Source organism: Oryza glaberrima, chromosome 5 (assembly GCF_000147395.1).
Source record: "Oryza glaberrima chromosome 5, OglaRS2, whole genome shotgun sequence".
Lineage (NCBI taxonomy): Eukaryota > Viridiplantae > Streptophyta > Magnoliopsida > Poales > Poaceae > Oryza > Oryza glaberrima.
The window spans coordinates 19,742,510-19,760,149 of record NC_068330.1 but is presented as its reverse complement, the minus strand read 5'-3'; the positions used below and the strand labels follow the sequence as shown (position 1 = coordinate 19,760,149).

Genomic DNA, 17,640 nt, shown 5'->3' with positions numbered 1-17,640 from the left:
GCTTTGGAGAAAATATTTTGGATCTTGTGTACTACTATGCAGTAGGGAGGATGAACGTGGCCTCAATTTGTCCATTTCTGGGCACCGACGATAGATCCGCTCTTCTTGATTTTCCATTGAAATCCGAATTGCCACTTCTCAACATCAACTAAACTGGAACCCAATTGATCACCTCACCACATAATGATCAAGTTAACGGCGATCATACACTAATATCCATTTCTGAACATTGCCTTAAGAGCAGGTACAATAGCAGGCTATAAGCCAGCTATAAACATATTTTAAAAAAATAAAGGAATAGAGAGAAGAGCAGCGGGCTACAAATCTATAGCCAGCTGCAGCACGGACTCCAAGACGTAATGTGTGTATGACAGGTGGGACCAGGTATTAATAGTATAGTAAGCAACTATTATATAAATTAGCTATTACATCGGCTATAAATTATTTGGAGCTAGTAGTGGGCTATACTATTAAACTTGCTCTAAGGCAAAGCATGCCTGTGGCAGCAGCAAGCACCACATGCAATTGGTGTTCCTTGTTGCCAATCCCCTGGACTGAAAGCAACTCTTTGCGTGCTGTAACTGCATGAAAAAAAGCAGCTGCCGAGTGGAGAGTTTTGTAGCACGGAAGCCGTGTAGGCACACAAAGGGCATTGTGGAGTTGGAAGCAAGCAAACGGTTGGTTCGCACATGAACGAATGGTTGGGTGATTGTTCCAACTGTCCAAGCAGTACAAATCGGTATCGTTACACGTCAAATGTGCCGTGCAAGTGCAATTACCGTCCTTCGATCCAGATTGAGACGTACTCCCTCCGTCAAAAAAAAAAAAAGACAAACCCTGGATTTTCGTATCTAATTTTGACTGTCCGTTTTATATGAAATTTTTTTATAATTCGTATTTTCGTTGTTGTTATATGATAAGACATGATTAATATTTTATGCGTGACTTGTCTTTTAATTTTTTTCATAATTTTTTCAAATAAGACGGATGGTCAAATGTTGGACACGGAAACCAGGGTTTGTCTTTTTTTTTGGGACAGAGGGAGTACTCCCTCCTGCCAAAAAAAACTTATCTTCTAGAGTTTAAATTGTGTCACACTAAGAACCAACATCTACCATCCTACCTACCCTCAGCATGTAAAACGAAAGTTTCATCCCTTCAATACTCTTTACCTACCTATCACTCTTACTACTTTTTTCAATGATTAAGGACATTTTAGTTATTCTCCATCTCCATTAATTCCACCTTGGTATAATAGGAATGCATTTTTTTTGGACGGAGGGAGTACATCTATACTACTTTAAATAATACTCCCTCCATCCCATAATATAACAACTCCACCACCAATATTCCCTTATCAACCAATCACAACACTCAACCATTTATTTTTCCAACCTACTTCCTTCGTCTCATAAAAATCAACTAAGAATTGGATGTAACACATTCGTACCATGAATCTGGACACATTGTATTAGAATGTATCACATTCAGTTTTAGATTTTTTTTATAGAGAGAGTACCTCAACTTTTCAACCAATCAAACCTCTTCTTATTTAATTCTACATACTTTCTTAATAACGTAATGAATGAAGCATTTAACTATTTGTCATTTTTAGATTTGACGTTTAGCCGTTTACCACTCATATATCAATGATACATGGATTCTCATATATTTATTACATGTCTATAATACGTGTATCCAGTCATAAATTATTAAACACCACACGCATAGATGGCAAAATAGTTAATTATCTCCCACTGAACTTGTGTTTGAGCTGTGTGACCTCTTCTGTTGTCTCCCCCTCGACCCAATCAATCAATCTGACGGAAACCACGCATTTTGCAACTTGGAATGGAACCCCCACGCGCGTACCCATCTTCCATTGACAGACAATTGGGCCCCACTCCGCAGCTGGCCCACCAACCAGTGCCCGCAAAAGCCTCACCGGTCGGTGGCCGCGCGCCTCGGGAAAAACCGAAAAAAGAAAGCGATCAGCGCAAGCGAGTGACCTGACCCTGACCGACCGAACCGGACCCCATAAAAAAACCGAACAAATTACAAAACCCAGCTCTGATCTTGCACACGCTGATCAGTCGCTCGCTCGCTCATGCGGCCGGCGACGAATCAACCAGCAAACTAAAAAAGCGAAGGGAAAAAAGGAGAGAAAAAAAAAACCAACTCCCTCCTCCCCGTTCTCCAGATCCGCACCGCCACCGCCGCCGCCGCGCCTACCGGTGCGGGCTCCGATCCGGCCGCCACCCGCTCGGGATCCGCCGCCGCCGTCGTGCTGCCATTCTCACGGTGTCTGTTTTTTTTTTTTTCGGTTCGCTGCAGGTCGGGGATTGGTGGAGGAGGCGCGCCGGGTGGGCTGTGGAGTAGGGGGAGGAGGAGGAGGAGGGTGTGAAGCGGAGCGACGAGATGGCTGCGCCGCCGGCGAGGGCTCGGGCGGACTACGACTACCTCATCAAGCTCCTCCTCATCGGGGACAGCGGTTGGTGACACCACCTCGAGCTTAGATCTTGCCTTCCCATTTCCATTCCACGGCGAGTGATGTCGTGTGGGTTTTCCCGCGCCTCGGTGTTGGTTGGATCGCAGGTGGATTGGGCCACGCGAGCAACTAGGATCCTGCAAAGGATTTGCCTTTGGTGTGCGCTTGTGTTCATGATCTGTCTTTCATGTGAATTTGGTTTCTGTTCAACCTACAATATACATAATGCCTACTTGCCTAGTACATTCAGGCAGGAACTACCACTACTGTGCTTTATGTAAAAAAAAAAGAAAAAGAAGAAGAAGAAGCAAAGTTAGGAGTTATGAAAATGGCGAGGAGAAAAAAAAATGAATTTCGTGGTTCAGTAAGTTTTTCCTTCGATGGAAGAACCTTGGAAATGGTCAACTGGAATTGCAGGCTTTTCTGATTAAGCTGATACTAAGGTTATTTCGACAGTGTGCAAGGCCATCTGAGAAACGTTGCACATAAGCATGAAGCCATGCTTTCTTTTTTGGCACTCAATCATGCAATAGGAGATAGAGTTAAAGAGAGTATGTTATGTGCTATTCTTTCCTCTATAATTTTCATTCGTTAGTGCATGCCATGGAATTTGTGCTACATGTTGTTGAGAGTGGAACTAGATAGTTCCTTGCTCGTGAGGGTGTATGCTCCAAATGTGTAGCTGTTGGAAGCAAGTTGGAGTGAGGGGTGAAACTAATGGGTCAAACACTACAGCTATATGAAATAGCGTAATTGTTTAAAAGTTCATAGCAGAAATTTATATTTTTATACCAATAGCTCAAATCAAACAGGGGCATTTTGTGCTCTCGCTTTGAGCCACTACCCGTAGAGCTTCCACTATATTCCTTGTCGAGACTTATTCATTGATAGGATCAAATAAGTGATTGTTTTCATGACAATTGCCAGATTATTCATGATTGTCTGTAACATAAAGCTCATGCTCTAATAGGTCTTGATCTTGGATTCTTTTGCTCAGTGATGACTACTTGTTTTTAATTATGACTATCTATGATTTAGTCTTTTACAAATTGTTTTTGGTTCTTTCTAGTATCCAATGTAAGTCTATTAGTTCAAATTTTCTAGGCATAACCTTTTGTAGCATGCTATTTCTCTAGCAGTTGTACTGTTTTAAAGTCCGTAATATTTACAAATTCACTTTTGTTAGTGTATTCTGTTGAACTAATTATTTAGTAGCTAATGGCAGTTCTTCAGGCAAGTTTTGTGCTGGCCAATTTTCTTATAAGAATTCTTTTTTCTCATTTTTCCATTTCTAGGTGTTGGCAAGAGTTGCCTTCTCCTGCGGTTTTCTGATGGTTCCTTCACTACAAGCTTTATTACCACAATTGGGTATGTTCTCTGATGTTGGGAAGACCGCTCTATGGCTCCTGCCCGCAAGCTTTTCAATTTATTGTCTTCTCCACGCTGATTGCAGTATGTGTTTGTGCAGTATTGACTTCAAAATTAGAACAATAGAGCTGGACGGGAAGCGTATTAAGCTACAAATTTGGGACACAGCTGGCCAAGAACGTTTCCGGACAATTACCACTGGTATAATTATTGTTCCATTCAGCATACTAACCCTGTGAAGTTAAATGAGAACCTTTTGATCAAGTAAATCTCATTTTACCTCAGCGTACTACCGTGGAGCCATGGGTATCCTGCTTGTTTATGATGTCACCGACGAGTCATCTTTCAACAGTACTGTCTCCTTACATATATACCTTCCTTAATTATTCCATTTTGAACTATTTTGTCACTGCTGTTTTATTTGACAATACAGACATTCGGAACTGGATTCGGAATATTGAGCAACATGCCTCTGATAATGTCAACAAAATTTTGGTTGGCAACAAGGCTGATATGGATGAGAGTAAAAGGGTACATCACAGTTTTTATCCTTGGTGTTCATTCATACCGTATCCCCACTTTGAAGTTGTGGTCAAATGCTCAGTTTTCCCTGAGGATTACTAGTTAGAAGCTTATTTGTTTCCTGTTCTTGTTGTTTCTCCAGGCTGTCCCTACTGCGAAAGGCCAAGCACTGGCTGATGAGTATGGCATCAAATTTTTCGAAACTGTATGTTGCTGCCTGAATTGTTTGTTCTTTTCACTGTCATTTTTTTTGAAAAGAAAGTGGCCTTTGCAGTGACAATTGTTTTGATTTTACACTGCACTGTGTATTCCAGAGTGCGAAGACAAACCTCAACGTGGAGCAAGTTTTTTTCTCCATTGCACGTGACATTAAGCAGAGGCTTGCTGAGACCGACTCCAAGCCTGAGGTACAGATAACTGTACATACTGAATTATGTCTCAAACATCATCTTGCTTTTTGTTCTAAGAAACATATGCTCCTGCATTGTAGGACAAGACAATCAAGATTAACAACAAGACGGATCAGGGTGCCGACAAACCAGCAGCTTCTGGATCTGCATGCTGCGGCTCCTGAGGAGACGTTCGCCTTCTCGGCCTCCATCATTTATTATTTGACATTGTTTGTTCCCTGTCTTGCTGTTATAGGAAGAATGTCAAGAAGACACACTATGATACGGATCTGGTTGTACCTATCTTTGCTTCCATTCTTTGAAGCAACTACTCATGCTTTTGACGTAGCTGTTGCAATTGCCTGGGGGGCTACTACTGTACGCTGGATTTCAATCCGTTGAACTGCAAGCTACAGTGTGTAACGTAGTCCATGCTGTATTGCTATTGGGTTTTCAGTTAATCAATGGATGCATGGAATAGAGTGATGCTGTTCCTGCATTTTGGCTCCTCTTCTTCAGTAACTTATAGAGGTTTATTATATATCTTTTGAACCTTTTTAATTTTAAAAGTAAACCACCTCAAAACTTCAAATTTAAACTCTTGGTTCAGCTTTAGAAATAAGTTTCGGGATAGTCTATTTGTAAAATTTTAAGATAGAAAGGTTCAAAAAATATATAGAAAAATCTTTATATGATTCTATAGCGTGCAACAAAACATATAAAGGCTAGATAAATACAACGAAAACGTATAAAAATCAGTACAATAATGGGTCAGCTCAAAGGGGACGGTCCAGTAGTATCGTTCTTTGCACAGAGTTCACGGCGACGCCGAGCTGGGCGTGCCGGCACTTGTCGCAGTTCTCCGACGGCGTCAGGTTCAGGTCCAAGCAAATCCCGCCGGTGCACTCGTCTCCAACGACAACGTCGTCGGTCTCCACACGCGGCGCCGCGACGTCGCCGGCGGCGGCGCGGTGCCGCCGCATGTGCCCGCCGAGCGCCTGCCCGACGGCGAACTCCAGCCCGCAGACGGGGCACCCGTGCGCGGCGCCGGCGCCCCTCGTCCTGCGGCCGCCGCCGCCCGCGCGCGCCTCGTCCGTCGACAACGACGACGCCGCGCCGACGAGGCGGAGCGCGGCGCCGGCGCCGGCGCCGACGTCGTCGTCGCCTGCTGGCCGCGGCGCGCGCTCGGCGCCGTGGCGCGGGCGCTTGTGGCTGGCGCGGTGGCCGCCCAGCGCCTGGAACGTCGGGAACCGCCTCCCGCACGTCCTGCACTCGAACACGCGGGCCGCGCGCGCGTGCCCGACGTCACCGTGCTGCTGCCGCCGCCGGGAGAGGAGCATGAGGACGCGGGCCGTGTCGATGCCGCCGTCCATCTCTCCAAACTGCCGCTTGCTCATCGCCAACCACTCAAGAGTCGCTCGTAGAATAATCAGTGGTGCACTCTACGTGACCACGTCCAGCTCTTTTCTGTCGCAGAAGGCATGCGTTGTGCACGAGTATTTATAGCCCAACACGAGTGTGTGTGTTTTTTTGGAACAGAATACCTGTGTTTCCTAGTAATAATCCTTAGGTAGACCAAAGCTGCTACAGAGTACTGACTGACTGGTTCACTGGGCTCGAGTAGTACTCGTAATTAGGAGGTTTTCTAGATGTCGGTGTACATTTCTACGCTGTGGTTTGAAGGGATTGATTAACCAGCAGGCTATGGCCGAAAGGCCCGAGGCCCGACGGCCCGACCCATGGCACGGCATTTTGGTCCGGCCTAGGCACGGCATGGCCCGACGGAGGTCGGGCCCATGCTGGCCCGGCTCGACCATCGGGCCGTGCCTGGGCCCCTCCACCGGCACGTTGGGCCGGCCCGGCACGATGGGCCGGCAGCTAGGCCCAATACAAAAAAATATGGGAGTAAAAATAGACATATTATATGCCATGGATGAAAGAATAGGGATCTAAAATAGACTTTTTTTTATCTATACATATGTCAGCCGAAGAGGAGGGATAGAAAATAGACTTATTTTAGCTATACATATGTCAGCCCAAAGAAGAGGGATGAAATATAGACTTACTTTAGCTATACATATGATATAGCCCAAAGAGGAGGGACAAAAAATAGACTTATTTAAAAAAAGCCCGATGGGCCACCTATACCTTCGAGCCGACACGGCACAGCCCGACAGCTGGTGGGCCGTGCCTGGGCGGGAGGTGCAGCCCATGGGCCGGCACGGCCCGGCACGAAGTGCCTATCGGGTCGTGCTGGTCCGATGGCTGCTGGCCCGTGCCCAGCTGTGCCTGGGCCGGGCCGTGCCGGCGGGCCCTTTGGCCATCCAGCAGCTCAGCAAATAGGGAGCTAATGCGATCCGGCCGCTGACGTGCGGGCCCCGTCGGATCGCCAAGTTTGCGCTCCTTCCTGCTGCCAGTCGCCCGGCCAGCAATGTTACACTAGGGACCTATACATTATTACGAAAAATCGGAGGGCTTTTTCGCATAATTTCCACCCTGCGCGCACCATACCTACTGTAGCAAAATCCGACGTGGACGCAGCGAGCGAGCGCCCATCCCGCCGTCCTTAATATTCTCCGATTACATGGTCGGGTCGTTAGCTCGAGTGGCGTCCGGCTGTTTCAGTTTTTTTTTTTCACACTAGGGTTGGTGGCATATCGAGTGGAGTAGCTCATCAGCTTGACTTCAGGTAGAGTAGCAAATAGATTCAACATGCTGCTTGGCTGTTCTAAAAAAATGTTGAATGGCTTGGTCAACGTTATGTGTACTACTAGCCTACTTGGGTTGGGTTGGTAATAAGGGTGTGTTTAGTTCACGTCAAAATTGGAAGTTTGGTTGAAATTGAAATGATATGGCAGAAAAATTAAAAGTTTGTGTTTAGTAAAGTTTCGATGGGATAGAAAAATTAGAAGTTTGAAACTAATCTCAGCCTAACTTGGTATATATATTAAATTAATAGGGATGGTTTAACTCTCCCTTTCTGATCACTGACAATATGGTGTTGACTAATGTTGAAGACACGACTAAACGAGTGACAAACAAATCCTAGAACGCCTAACTTTGTGGTAGCTGTTCCCTCTGGCTAGATCTCCCGAAGAAAAACGGGACGGAAACATGAAAATCAGCAGCTTCCAAAAGCATTGACACATTGACACCTGGAACCGTCTGGACTCTGGCCAAAGTTTTCAGTCATGTCTTGGCCGGGTCCTATAACAGCCGGACCGCCACCCACCTTGGTCCTATCACTATTGTGTTTCATGTTTCAACGGGATGTCTCGTACTCTGATGTCTTCATGTCGTCGAGAAATTGGATTTAGAGCAAGAATAATAATACAGCAAGCTGTTTACTTATAACCTATCTATCAGCTCACTCATATAGTGGTTAATTCTTCACTATAAATATATGGTTCACATGTCTGTCTCACAGATTTTCTTGGTTCCTGTGCCTAATCCGGCTGTAAACTTACAGCCCGCTTCTCATCTCTATCCTCTTTTCTCCCATCCACCTAAGCATTCAGCCTTTTTATAGCCTACTATTATACTTGCTCTGGCTAAATACCGAGATGGAGGAGAGAAGAGAGGAGAGAGATAAGAAAAGGGCTATAAACTTACAGCCGGCTTAGACACAATAACCAAGAAACTCTGTGAGAGAGGCAAGTGTGCCCTATATTAATTGTAAAGAGCTATCTATTATATGGGTAGGCTGAGAGAAGACTGCAAGGAACCTTATAGCCAACAGGTTAGCTGTATTATTAACCTTGCTCTTAGCTACTTCTCCTTTTTCATTAGCACGTTTTTCAAACTATTAAACGGTGTGTTTCGCATCAAAACTTTATATATTGAATATTCTATAAAAAAAATTAAATAGATTTTTTAATTTTTTTTAATAATTAATACTCAATTAATTATACACTATCCGATATTTCTCGTTTTGCGTGCAGCTAATCAACTAAGAGCAAGTTTAATAGTATAGCCCACTACCAACTCCAAATCATCTATAGCCAATGTAATAGCCAATTCATATAATAGTTGCTTACTATATACTCCCTCTATACTCATAAAGGAAGTCGTTTAGGACAGCGACATGGTCTTCAAAACACAACTTTGACTTTTTGTTTCTGAAAAGTGATATATGTATACTTTTATGAAAATATTTTTAAGACAAATCTATTCATATAATTTTTACATTTTCAATTCAACAACTTAAGAGTTATTTATGTTTTATATTCCCAAGGTTTGACTTAAACATTGTCCTAAATGACTTCCTTTATGAGTACGGAGGGAGTAACTAATACCTGGTCCCACATGTCATATACTCATTACGTCTTAAAATCTGTGCTACAGCTAGTTACAGATCTGTAGCTCGTTGCTATTCTCTCTCTTCCTTTTATCTCTTTAAAATATGTTGCTGCTCTAAAACCATAATCAAAAGGACGCACCCAAGCTGCATTCCAAGGTGTAATTGGACTTGACTAGTCCGTAACATGAAAACGAGACGAGCTGTTATTAGTACATGATTAATCAAGTTTTTACTATTATAAATTTGAAGGTTTTATATACAAGTTTTTTCTTTTTTTTTACCGATACGCATTGTTAACAGTTTGATAACTAGCTTCACGTTAAATCATGTGGTTTTGTGAGTTCGATCTGAAACTGAGCAAGTAAAGTAGCAGCAGCCGCCGCAGCCGACCGGTGATCTTTCGATTCATGGCTTCAAAAGGTTAGTACTTCACCAGTCGTCGAGTTTGGTGGTGAATTCCCGTGGGAGTGAATGAAGTGGTGATCCATCGCCCTGCGACACACCGAGGCCGCGTGTTAAACACTCAAAGCTAAGGGTCAATAGCTGCTCGACGTTTTCTAACCAGGCGATTGTGCCAGCCCAGCAGTACTACCAGCTTCAGTTTGAAGCAAAAAGTTTGTTTAGTAGGCCATACAGTCATAAAGAGAGTTTTAGAACTTAGAAGTCATATATACTCATATACGTGGACGATGTAACACATGATTAATTAAGTATTAACTATTTTTTTAAAAATAAATTAATATAATTTTTAAAACAACTTTCGTATAGATATTTTTTTTAAAAAATGTATCATTTAACATTTTGAAAAAGGTTCGCATGAAAAATTAGGGAGTGAGTTGGGAAACTGGGTGTGTTTGGTAATTGGTAGAGCTCGAACTTCTAAATTTAGCTTCAGGAGTTGAGTCTGGAATGGAGTTGTGGAGCTGTCTAAATCCACCTCTACTTCTCTACTTTATTTTGTGAGAGAGCTCTACCCAGTTTCGCTGCCATTTTTTTTATAAAGTTAAAATTGTTTGACTGAGGTTTAGACTGAGCTGTACGAAACATGCCCGAAGTGTCGAACTCAACCTCGTCTCTTAGTCTCCGTCACTCTGACACGGGATAAGAAGAATGGGCTTGAAATCGTGATAATCCGGCCCAATTCCCACCTCGGCGGATCCGTGAAGCCCAACAACGAATGAAGACTAGTAGCTGTGCTCTTCGTCCACCTCGACTCGTCGGCTCGCCTCGGCTTCCTTCGTTGGTCCGCACCTTCTCCCCTCACCCGCCGCCGGCGATCCGCTCCGCCGTCTCGCCTCCCGCCCCGTGGATCCACCTTGCCGCTCCAGATGGTACGCGTCCCTGCCCCCCCCGGCTCTCCTCCTCCTCCCCTCCCGATTCCATCGCGCGTGCCGCTACATGTGTTGGTGTTTCCGGTTTCTTGATTCGCCCCGATCCGTCGCGTTCGTCCCCGGTTTCGAGTCCGCCGGCGCCGTCGTACGGGGGCGTGTGTGTGCTCTCTGTTTGGGTTTGGGAGGCTGGGCTCCCCGTTTCTTGGTTTTCACGGCAGGTGCAAATCGGGATCTCGTTTGTTGTTAGTTAGTTGATGGCGTTGCTTTGATGGTTTGCTCGTACAGGAATCCTGCCCTTCGGTGAAGAACATCCTGCTGCTGGATTCCGAGGGGAAGCGCGTCGCCGTCAAGTACTACACGGATGATTGGCCTACTCTCTCGGCGAAGCTGGCCTTCGAGAAGTCGGTGTTCGTCAAGACCCAGAAAGCCACTGCCGGAGCAGAAGGTAATGCGCATCTGCCCCCCCTTTCGGCTTGTGATAGTGAGTGACAACTTAGAAGATGACTTGTATCTGATGATTAGTACTATCTCCTAGTATCCCAATGTATGCATAGTACTGCTTGTCTCAAACCGTAATTTTTTTGAAGCATTTGTATAATCTAGTTGCATCTTTTCCATATGCATTTAGACAACTCTTTATGATGTCCAAGAACGCAAGTTATCTGCATACCGTGCCTAATTGCCTATGTTTACACTTGTCTCTTTATTCTTATTACATAAATGAAACGTGTTGATGTGAATAAGGGGCTGTGTATTCTAGGTATCTTGATATCAAGCATAATTTCTGATCAGTCTTTCAAAGGTGCTAACCATGCACCTCTTTTTTTGTTTTTCTATAGGACTTCTTAGAAGAGTTTGTGAATCTTAAAAGAGAAGTTGCTAAAATATGCGGTCAGACAAATACATTCCATCACGTAAAACGTAATTTGATTTGATTTCATGTTAGGTTAATGTGATTTGCCCCAACCTAATATTAGTTAATTTGCTTTTAGAGTTCATAGACTTTTTCTAAAAGAGGTGTACTGAAGCACACCCAAACATAATACGATTTTTTCAGCTTTCGCTTAGTTAAAGTTGTACTATGTTACACGATATCAACCAATTATTATGAGCTTGGAGAGATGTATTTGCATTAGTTTTCCTTATAACGTAGTATTGACAGCGTCTTATTTGTGACTTGTGAGTGAAAAATTACATACCGTATGTCTAGTTCAAGTAATTCACTTTATGTATCTGTTTCCCCCTTTCAGCTGAGATTGTAATGTTTGATGGCCACATTGTGGTGTATAAGTTCATCCAAGACCTCCATTTTTTTGTTACTGGAGGAGAGGAGGAGAATGAGCTTATTTTAGCATCGGTCCTTCAAGGATTCACTGATGCAGTTGACATTATTCTCAGGTTATACTCAACCTATTTAATGTATCTTTGTTTTTCTACCTTTTATTTTGTTTTACATTTATGTCCCTACCTGATTGCATGTATTCTGTTTCCCGTGTCATCGGTTTCAGAAATAACGTCGACAAAAGAACAGCACTCGAAAATCTGGATCTCATCCTATTGTGCCTCGATGAAATTGTTGATGGAGGGTAAATCCTAGTCTCACTGGATGTCAAATGTTCTTATTCCTTTCGTTTGTATGTTTGGCTTTCATGGTACGGTTTATAATCGGTTGTCTGCTCTAGTAATGAACATGTATATTTTTGATTGGAGGACAAATGAATTCTCTTAGCACATTTACTTTGTTAAGAATCAAAATTCTGTACCTTGAACAATCCTAGTTTGAGGTGGCAAAATTTGATAAATTAGACAATAAATGGGAATGATATTGAGGTGGCAAACTTTTGATTAGGCCATGAACATATATGCCTGTCAATCTGATAGTCTATTAATATTTTAATATTTCAAAGTGTTTCAAAAAGTTTTTGCCAGTCTCCTGATGTGTGGTACTGCAAACTGTAATAAGCTCAATAGTACTTGATCTGAATGATTATGCAGGATTGTCCTGGAAACAGAAGGAAGTGTGATAGCTGAAAAGGTGTCAGCACATGGAATAGAAGGTGCTACTTCACTCGCTGAGCAGGTAAGTTTTAGTCATGATCTTACTAAAGGAAGCTGTTCGGTTTAACCAAACATAACGAGTTATTGCTCTCTGAATGCAGACTATAGTTCAAGCCCTAACAACAGCAAGAGAGCACTTGACCAAATCTCTTCTTATGTGATGTGCTCTGCTTTTGGAGCTGAAGATGGAGTAGCATCCCGTTGTTACATCTCCAGGACTGATACGTTCATTGCAATAGAAACGACGGAACAGAATATCTGAATCCATTTGCGTGTAGAGTGGCACGTTCCCTTCATTGACACTATCTGGTTCAGTTTTGCGAGTATTTAAAAAACTGCACAAACAAGATTGTGAACGGTGATTGTTTCAATTTTGATTGTTCTTTGTTTTGTAGATTTATATATATGTTGTTGTGCAGTGGATCAATATATTGCCTATGGAGATGAATGTCTTTCTTTAACTCGCTTTTGGTATATTGAATTAACAAAACACAAAATGTGATTCCTGAATTTTATTTTTATGTGCTGATCTCACATGCCTTCTCAATATAGTACATGCAAATGCCAATTAATTCATGTCGTTTATTTTTTTTTCCAAATCATAACCATGTAAACCGCGTATCAAGGAAGATTGACGAGGATGCAACACCAAAAATCATCCACCCTTTCTGAGTTGAAGGATTTATTAATGCAATATGGGTTCTGCTTGATGGAGGAACAGCAATAATGTACCTCAGCTGGGAAAGAGTGAAAGACGGTGCACTGGAGTGCTGGGAAATTTGTTAATGAAATTTTAGTTCCACTAAAAAAGAGTGTAATTGGCTAAGAAGGATTATGACTTGGCTTCAAGCTTTTAATAAATTGGCCATATATACTGCCTATAGTCAGAACCTTGACCACAGAAGGCATCCAAGAAAATCCCATCTGAAATCTGGCTGCGGCTATACGTAAAGACGCGCCACTTCAAAGTTCAAATCATGCAGCTGTAGCAAAGGTTTCCCCCACCAGGCCACCATTTTGGTAGGGGTTACAGACTCAAAACCATGCAGCGGTAGATAGGGTTTCCTCACCATTTTGGTAGGGTGGTAAGCCGTGAGGTTTAAAAAAACTGAGATGTTTGCTGTACGAGATCATTGCGGTAATTGTGAGGTAGCCTTGGTAGGAGTTACTGACATGATGGTATCGTGGTTACTTAAGAGATTATTGCAGTAACCGTGAGGTAACTATGGTGTTGCCAACTTACAATGCGTCTCTCAAATAATGCGATTTGTATTATCTATTTTTATCACGTCATACGAATGGTTTTGTTAGGAAATAATATGATGTTACTTTCTTCACACAAAAGACACATTTATATCGATCAATTTATGTTTCACAAAAAAGTAGTTTATGAATAATACTCATATATAAAGTCCCCTCATATAAAGTTGTTGTTACACTATGCGTAAAGGTAACGCCACTAAAAATATTCCAAATATGAATAGAAGATAAACATACGTGGTAAAGTAAGTAGATTGGTGTATGCGTCCCGGCAATGCCACCGACAATTTTCCTTTTTTGAGAGAGAGAGAATTCTTTATTTGCCATTTAAAATTACGCAAAATTGGTTATATAGCATCGAAAGTTTATGTTTTTGGTTTTATAGCACCGAAAGTTACCGGTTCACTTTAATAGCACCCAATGTTCACCATGTTCCCATTTTTAATACTTCCGTCAATTCTCGATCGTTTTCTGTCCGTCTTGATCCAGCCACACACACGATATGACGTTTCTACCCCTCACAAGTATAAGTATAATGCATGTCAATGAGGGGTAGAAATGTCATATCATGTGTGTGACTGGATCAATAACGATCAAGACGGACGGAAAAATTGACGGAAGTGCTAAAAATGGGAAGAGGGTGAACTTTGGATGCTATTAAAGTGAACCGGTAACTTTCGGTGCTATAAAACCAAAAACGTGAACTTTCGATGCTATATAATCAATTTTGCCTTAAAATTATCCGGTTTCTTTATTTGCCATTCAAAATTGACTCTTTGCTTTATTGCTATTGGACAAGATTTTGCTACACCTAATATGCCACTACCGTTAGCCCCTGCACGTGAACTCGCCGTTAGTTCCTCGGATCATGTCAAGGTTTTCTCAGAAATGTCGATCCTACTCTCATGGCCTTGTCATTCTTCCTCTCTTTAAGTTGTCCTGGCAAGCACCAACTATCATTCTTGCACGACTACTATCCTCTTAGCTAGAAAGGTAAGTGCATGCCTAGACCTACAGGCTACAACATCAGATCTATGCCCTTGTTCCGATAGTTATTTTTGGATAATTTGAGACTTAGTGGAAAGAGATGAACAAGGATATTTTGGTCTTTTTACTGTTCATCTAACGGACCGTTGATGCAAGATTGACGGTAATGGCATATAAGGATAGCAAAGTTTCGCCTAATGTCATGTAAGAGAAAAGTCCATTCTCAATAGCATATAAGGAAACTGGAGAACTAATAAATTTCGTCTTGCAAGAATGTATATTAGACGCGCACACGTGTACGTGATATCATGGGACAACGTGTGCGTCCAATCGTACTCTTGGTAAAAAGGGACACACATGTTGGTGGTCTCGTAGCTGCTGCAGCCCGACGCTTCCATGCCCGATCGACGTCAGGATGTTCATCTCGTGGGCTCGCGGCCGATGTGAAACCGCGGCGCCGGCCAGTGCCCCCAGCCAGGCGGCCATCAACGCATGCCGCACGGACGCACGCACGCACGCCACATCACGCAGCCTCGGCGTGGACGGCTCTGACATGAGCCGGGACGTCGCCGCCTTCGCGTACTTATTAATCTCCCCTCCCCGGGGGGGAACACCGACTCACCAAGTTCGCGTCCTGCTCCCGCGTCGCGCCCGTGCACACACACACCCACAGCTAGCGCAAACTAAGGCTAGGCTCGCCGCGAGAGGAAGGTAAGTAAGTACGTACATTTGCGCGAGGTGGACGAGCTTGACGATGGCGAGTGGGCAACGAGCGGTCGGCGAGGGGAGCGGTGGCCTCCGCCCGACGACGCACGTCGCGGGCGGCGGCGGGAGCGCGCGCGGGGAGTATTTCAGGTGCAAGACGTGCAGCAAGACGTTCACGTCGTTCCAGGCGCTCGGCGGGCACCGGACGGGGCACACGCGGATGGCGGCGCGGCAGCGGCAGGAGCACGGCGCCGCGGGGGCCGCCGTCGTGGGGGCTACCAACAACCAGCGGCGGGTGGTTTCCGCCCACCAGTGGCACCTGTGCGCCGTGTGCGGGGTCGAGTTCCGCATGGGGCAGGCGCTCGGCGGGCACATGCGGCGGCACAGAGGCGAGGCGGCAGCGGCGACGCCGCCGGCGGCGGCTGCGGCTGCGAGCGCCGGCGCCGTGTCCAGCGTGGAGCCGCCGGAGATGCTCGACTTGAACAGCCCGCCGGCGGTCGAGGAGGCCGGTGAAGGTGATCAGGAGGTTGAGCGTGCGGAACAGGAGCCCCGTCTGCTTAATCTGCTCGTGTAGGGTGGTGTTCTCTGTTTGGTGATTGTGTGCGCGCGGTTGCGTTTCCAATGCCATTCTAGTGCGACCAAGGAAGTTATAAAATAAAGTGGGAACAAGGATCTCGATCCGTCTTAAAAAAAACTTAATCTAGAAATTGGATAGGACATAATCTGGATATCCAGATTCGTTGTACTAAATTATGTCCCATCCAAGTACTAGGTTGAGTTTTTTTGGACGGAGGGAGTATGTAGTATAATATGTTTGTGCATTTTCCGTGTAAAAAAAAAAGATGCGCTAGCAATTTGTACATTGGTTGAAAGTGCATCATTGTGCTTATGGTGTTCTTATTTTCTATATCTAATTTCAGTTTCATATATATAGATTCTAATATTTTTAAGTATATGCTGATTGTACTTTATCTTCTGCATTTCGAAATAACATACTCATCCTGTATACCATAGACACATCACTTATACACATGTTGAGCAGTGATGATATTGTGTGTTTTAAGTCTCAATAGTGTACAAGTTACTATGATTCCGTCAAGAAGTGGTTCCTACCATAACTTAACGCACTAGATTGTGTATATCATATTGTTGATGTTTTGCATTCGGCAGAAATGTGTGAGGAACACGACATTCGGGACATTCGGCAATAAGGGTTTACGACTATAATCACTCGTCTAAACCATATAAAGCACATGATTTTATCTAGAGTCACACCTACTAAAGAAGAAAGTTAACATGTCGAACGACGAGAAGCTAATCATAAGCGATGTTTATCCGGCATGGTCCACATTGGAGTGTGCCCAGAGATGAGGCCGGGCACTCCCAAACTTGCTCAGTAGTAGTCTTGTGTGGTTTAGGTCACTGGGCTACCATTTGTGGGTCCCTAGTCCAAGCTTTAGGACGGGATGAGGTGTGTCACATGCACCTCATTCTGTATTAAGTGTAGGGTAGGGATGTGCGTTCGGTCTAAATTGAGAGTTCAATCCAGTTTTTTGGGTCTAAAAAAGTTCGGCCTTTCAAAATAGATTACCAAACTCATCCTCACAAATCTTGAGGGAAGTGGGAAGTTAGGCTTATGGGCTGCAGTTTGAAGATGGGCTACAAAGCCAGTAGCACAATCCCTGGTTTTTTACATAGTTTAGGTCTTCGGGCATTTCGGGTACCCGAGGAGGATGGCTGAACTACCCAAAAAAAGATCGGTCTTTCCACTTGCCCGATGTAACTACAAACCAATAACCAACACTTCAGGTTCTTCAGGTCCGGTTTTGGTTTTTTGGTCTCGGTTTTTTTGCCTATCCCTAATTAAGTGTACACATTCCAGTCGATGTGCGCTCATTTAATACTGTCGATTTTGCGTGTATCCATTCATAACATGACAATGTCATGGCTCTTCTGACCCTACTTTGATAGGAAGAAGCAGACGCCTCATTTACAACGACCTGACGAGAAGATTGGTGAGAGATATTATGTGGTGACTCCACTTTGCCGTCATGCAACAAAAAGTAGATTTGATAGTATAGGAGTAACAATGATGCGTATACAATGTGATACAAGGAGGGCACTACCTCTATCAAGGGGTTACTAATGTTCCAGATTTTATAAGACATAGCATTCGAGTACTCAAAAGGATCAGTGCAAACTATATTCATCTAGTCACCATAATCTAGCAAG

At 43.8% G+C, this 17,640-nt stretch overlaps 4 protein-coding genes across 4 annotated transcripts; 3 read left to right on the top strand and 1 right to left on the bottom strand.

Annotated features, from left to right (window-relative positions):
- Positions 1-2,067: 2,067 nt before the first annotated feature.
- LOC127774523 (ras-related protein RABE1c-like) lies at positions 2,068-5,276 on the top strand. The gene is made up of 9 exons (XM_052300784.1): positions 2,068-2,234; positions 2,335-2,491; positions 3,784-3,856; positions 3,957-4,057; positions 4,142-4,207; positions 4,290-4,387; positions 4,521-4,583; positions 4,693-4,785; positions 4,869-5,276. The coding sequence occupies exons 2-9, from the start codon at positions 2,419-2,421 to the stop codon at positions 4,950-4,952; spliced, it is 651 nt and encodes a 216-aa protein (XP_052156744.1). The 5' UTR covers positions 2,068-2,234; positions 2,335-2,418; the 3' UTR covers positions 4,953-5,276.
- Positions 5,277-5,401: 125 nt separating this feature from the next.
- LOC127774524 (zinc finger protein ZAT12-like) lies at positions 5,402-6,222 on the bottom strand. The gene has a single exon (XM_052300785.1). The coding sequence runs from the start codon at positions 6,162-6,164 to the stop codon at positions 5,544-5,546; it is 621 nt and encodes a 206-aa protein (XP_052156745.1). The 5' UTR covers positions 6,165-6,222; the 3' UTR covers positions 5,402-5,543.
- Positions 6,223-10,239: 4,017 nt separating this feature from the next.
- Positions 10,240-12,977, top strand: LOC127772758 (coatomer subunit zeta-1). The gene is made up of 6 exons (XM_052298721.1): positions 10,240-10,398; positions 10,684-10,843; positions 11,649-11,796; positions 11,907-11,984; positions 12,394-12,478; positions 12,558-12,977. Exons 1-6 carry the CDS (start codon positions 10,396-10,398, stop codon positions 12,615-12,617), a joined length of 534 nt encoding a protein of 177 aa, XP_052154681.1. The 5' UTR covers positions 10,240-10,395; the 3' UTR covers positions 12,618-12,977.
- A 2,480-nt stretch (positions 12,978-15,457) lies between these two features.
- On the top strand, positions 15,458-15,982 carry LOC127775081 (zinc finger protein ZAT7-like). Its single transcript, XM_052301393.1, has one exon. The coding sequence runs from the start codon at positions 15,458-15,460 to the stop codon at positions 15,980-15,982; it is 525 nt and encodes a 174-aa protein (XP_052157353.1).
- The last annotated feature ends 1,658 nt before the right edge of the window (positions 15,983-17,640 follow it).

Coding starts and splice junctions, on each gene's coding strand:
- LOC127774523 (XM_052300784.1), top strand. CDS start 2,419: ATGGCTGCGCCGCCGGCGAGGGCTCGGGCGGACTACGACTACCTCATC. Junction 3,857..3,956: donor AGCTTTATTACCACAATTGG/GTATGTTCTCTG, acceptor GTGTTTGTGCAG/TATTGACTTCAAAATTAGAA. Junction 4,584..4,692: donor GCATCAAATTTTTCGAAACT/GTATGTTGCTGC, acceptor TGTGTATTCCAG/AGTGCGAAGACAAACCTCAA.
- LOC127772758 (XM_052298721.1), top strand. Junction 11,797..11,906: donor GCAGTTGACATTATTCTCAG/GTTATACTCAAC, acceptor CATCGGTTTCAG/AAATAACGTCGACAAAAGAA. Junction 11,985..12,393: donor GATGAAATTGTTGATGGAGG/GTAAATCCTAGT, acceptor ATGATTATGCAG/GATTGTCCTGGAAACAGAAG.
- LOC127774524 (XM_052300785.1), bottom strand. CDS start 6,164: ATGAGCAAGCGGCAGTTTGGAGAGATGGACGGCGGCATCGACACGGCC.
- LOC127775081 (XM_052301393.1), top strand. CDS start 15,458: ATGGCGAGTGGGCAACGAGCGGTCGGCGAGGGGAGCGGTGGCCTCCGC.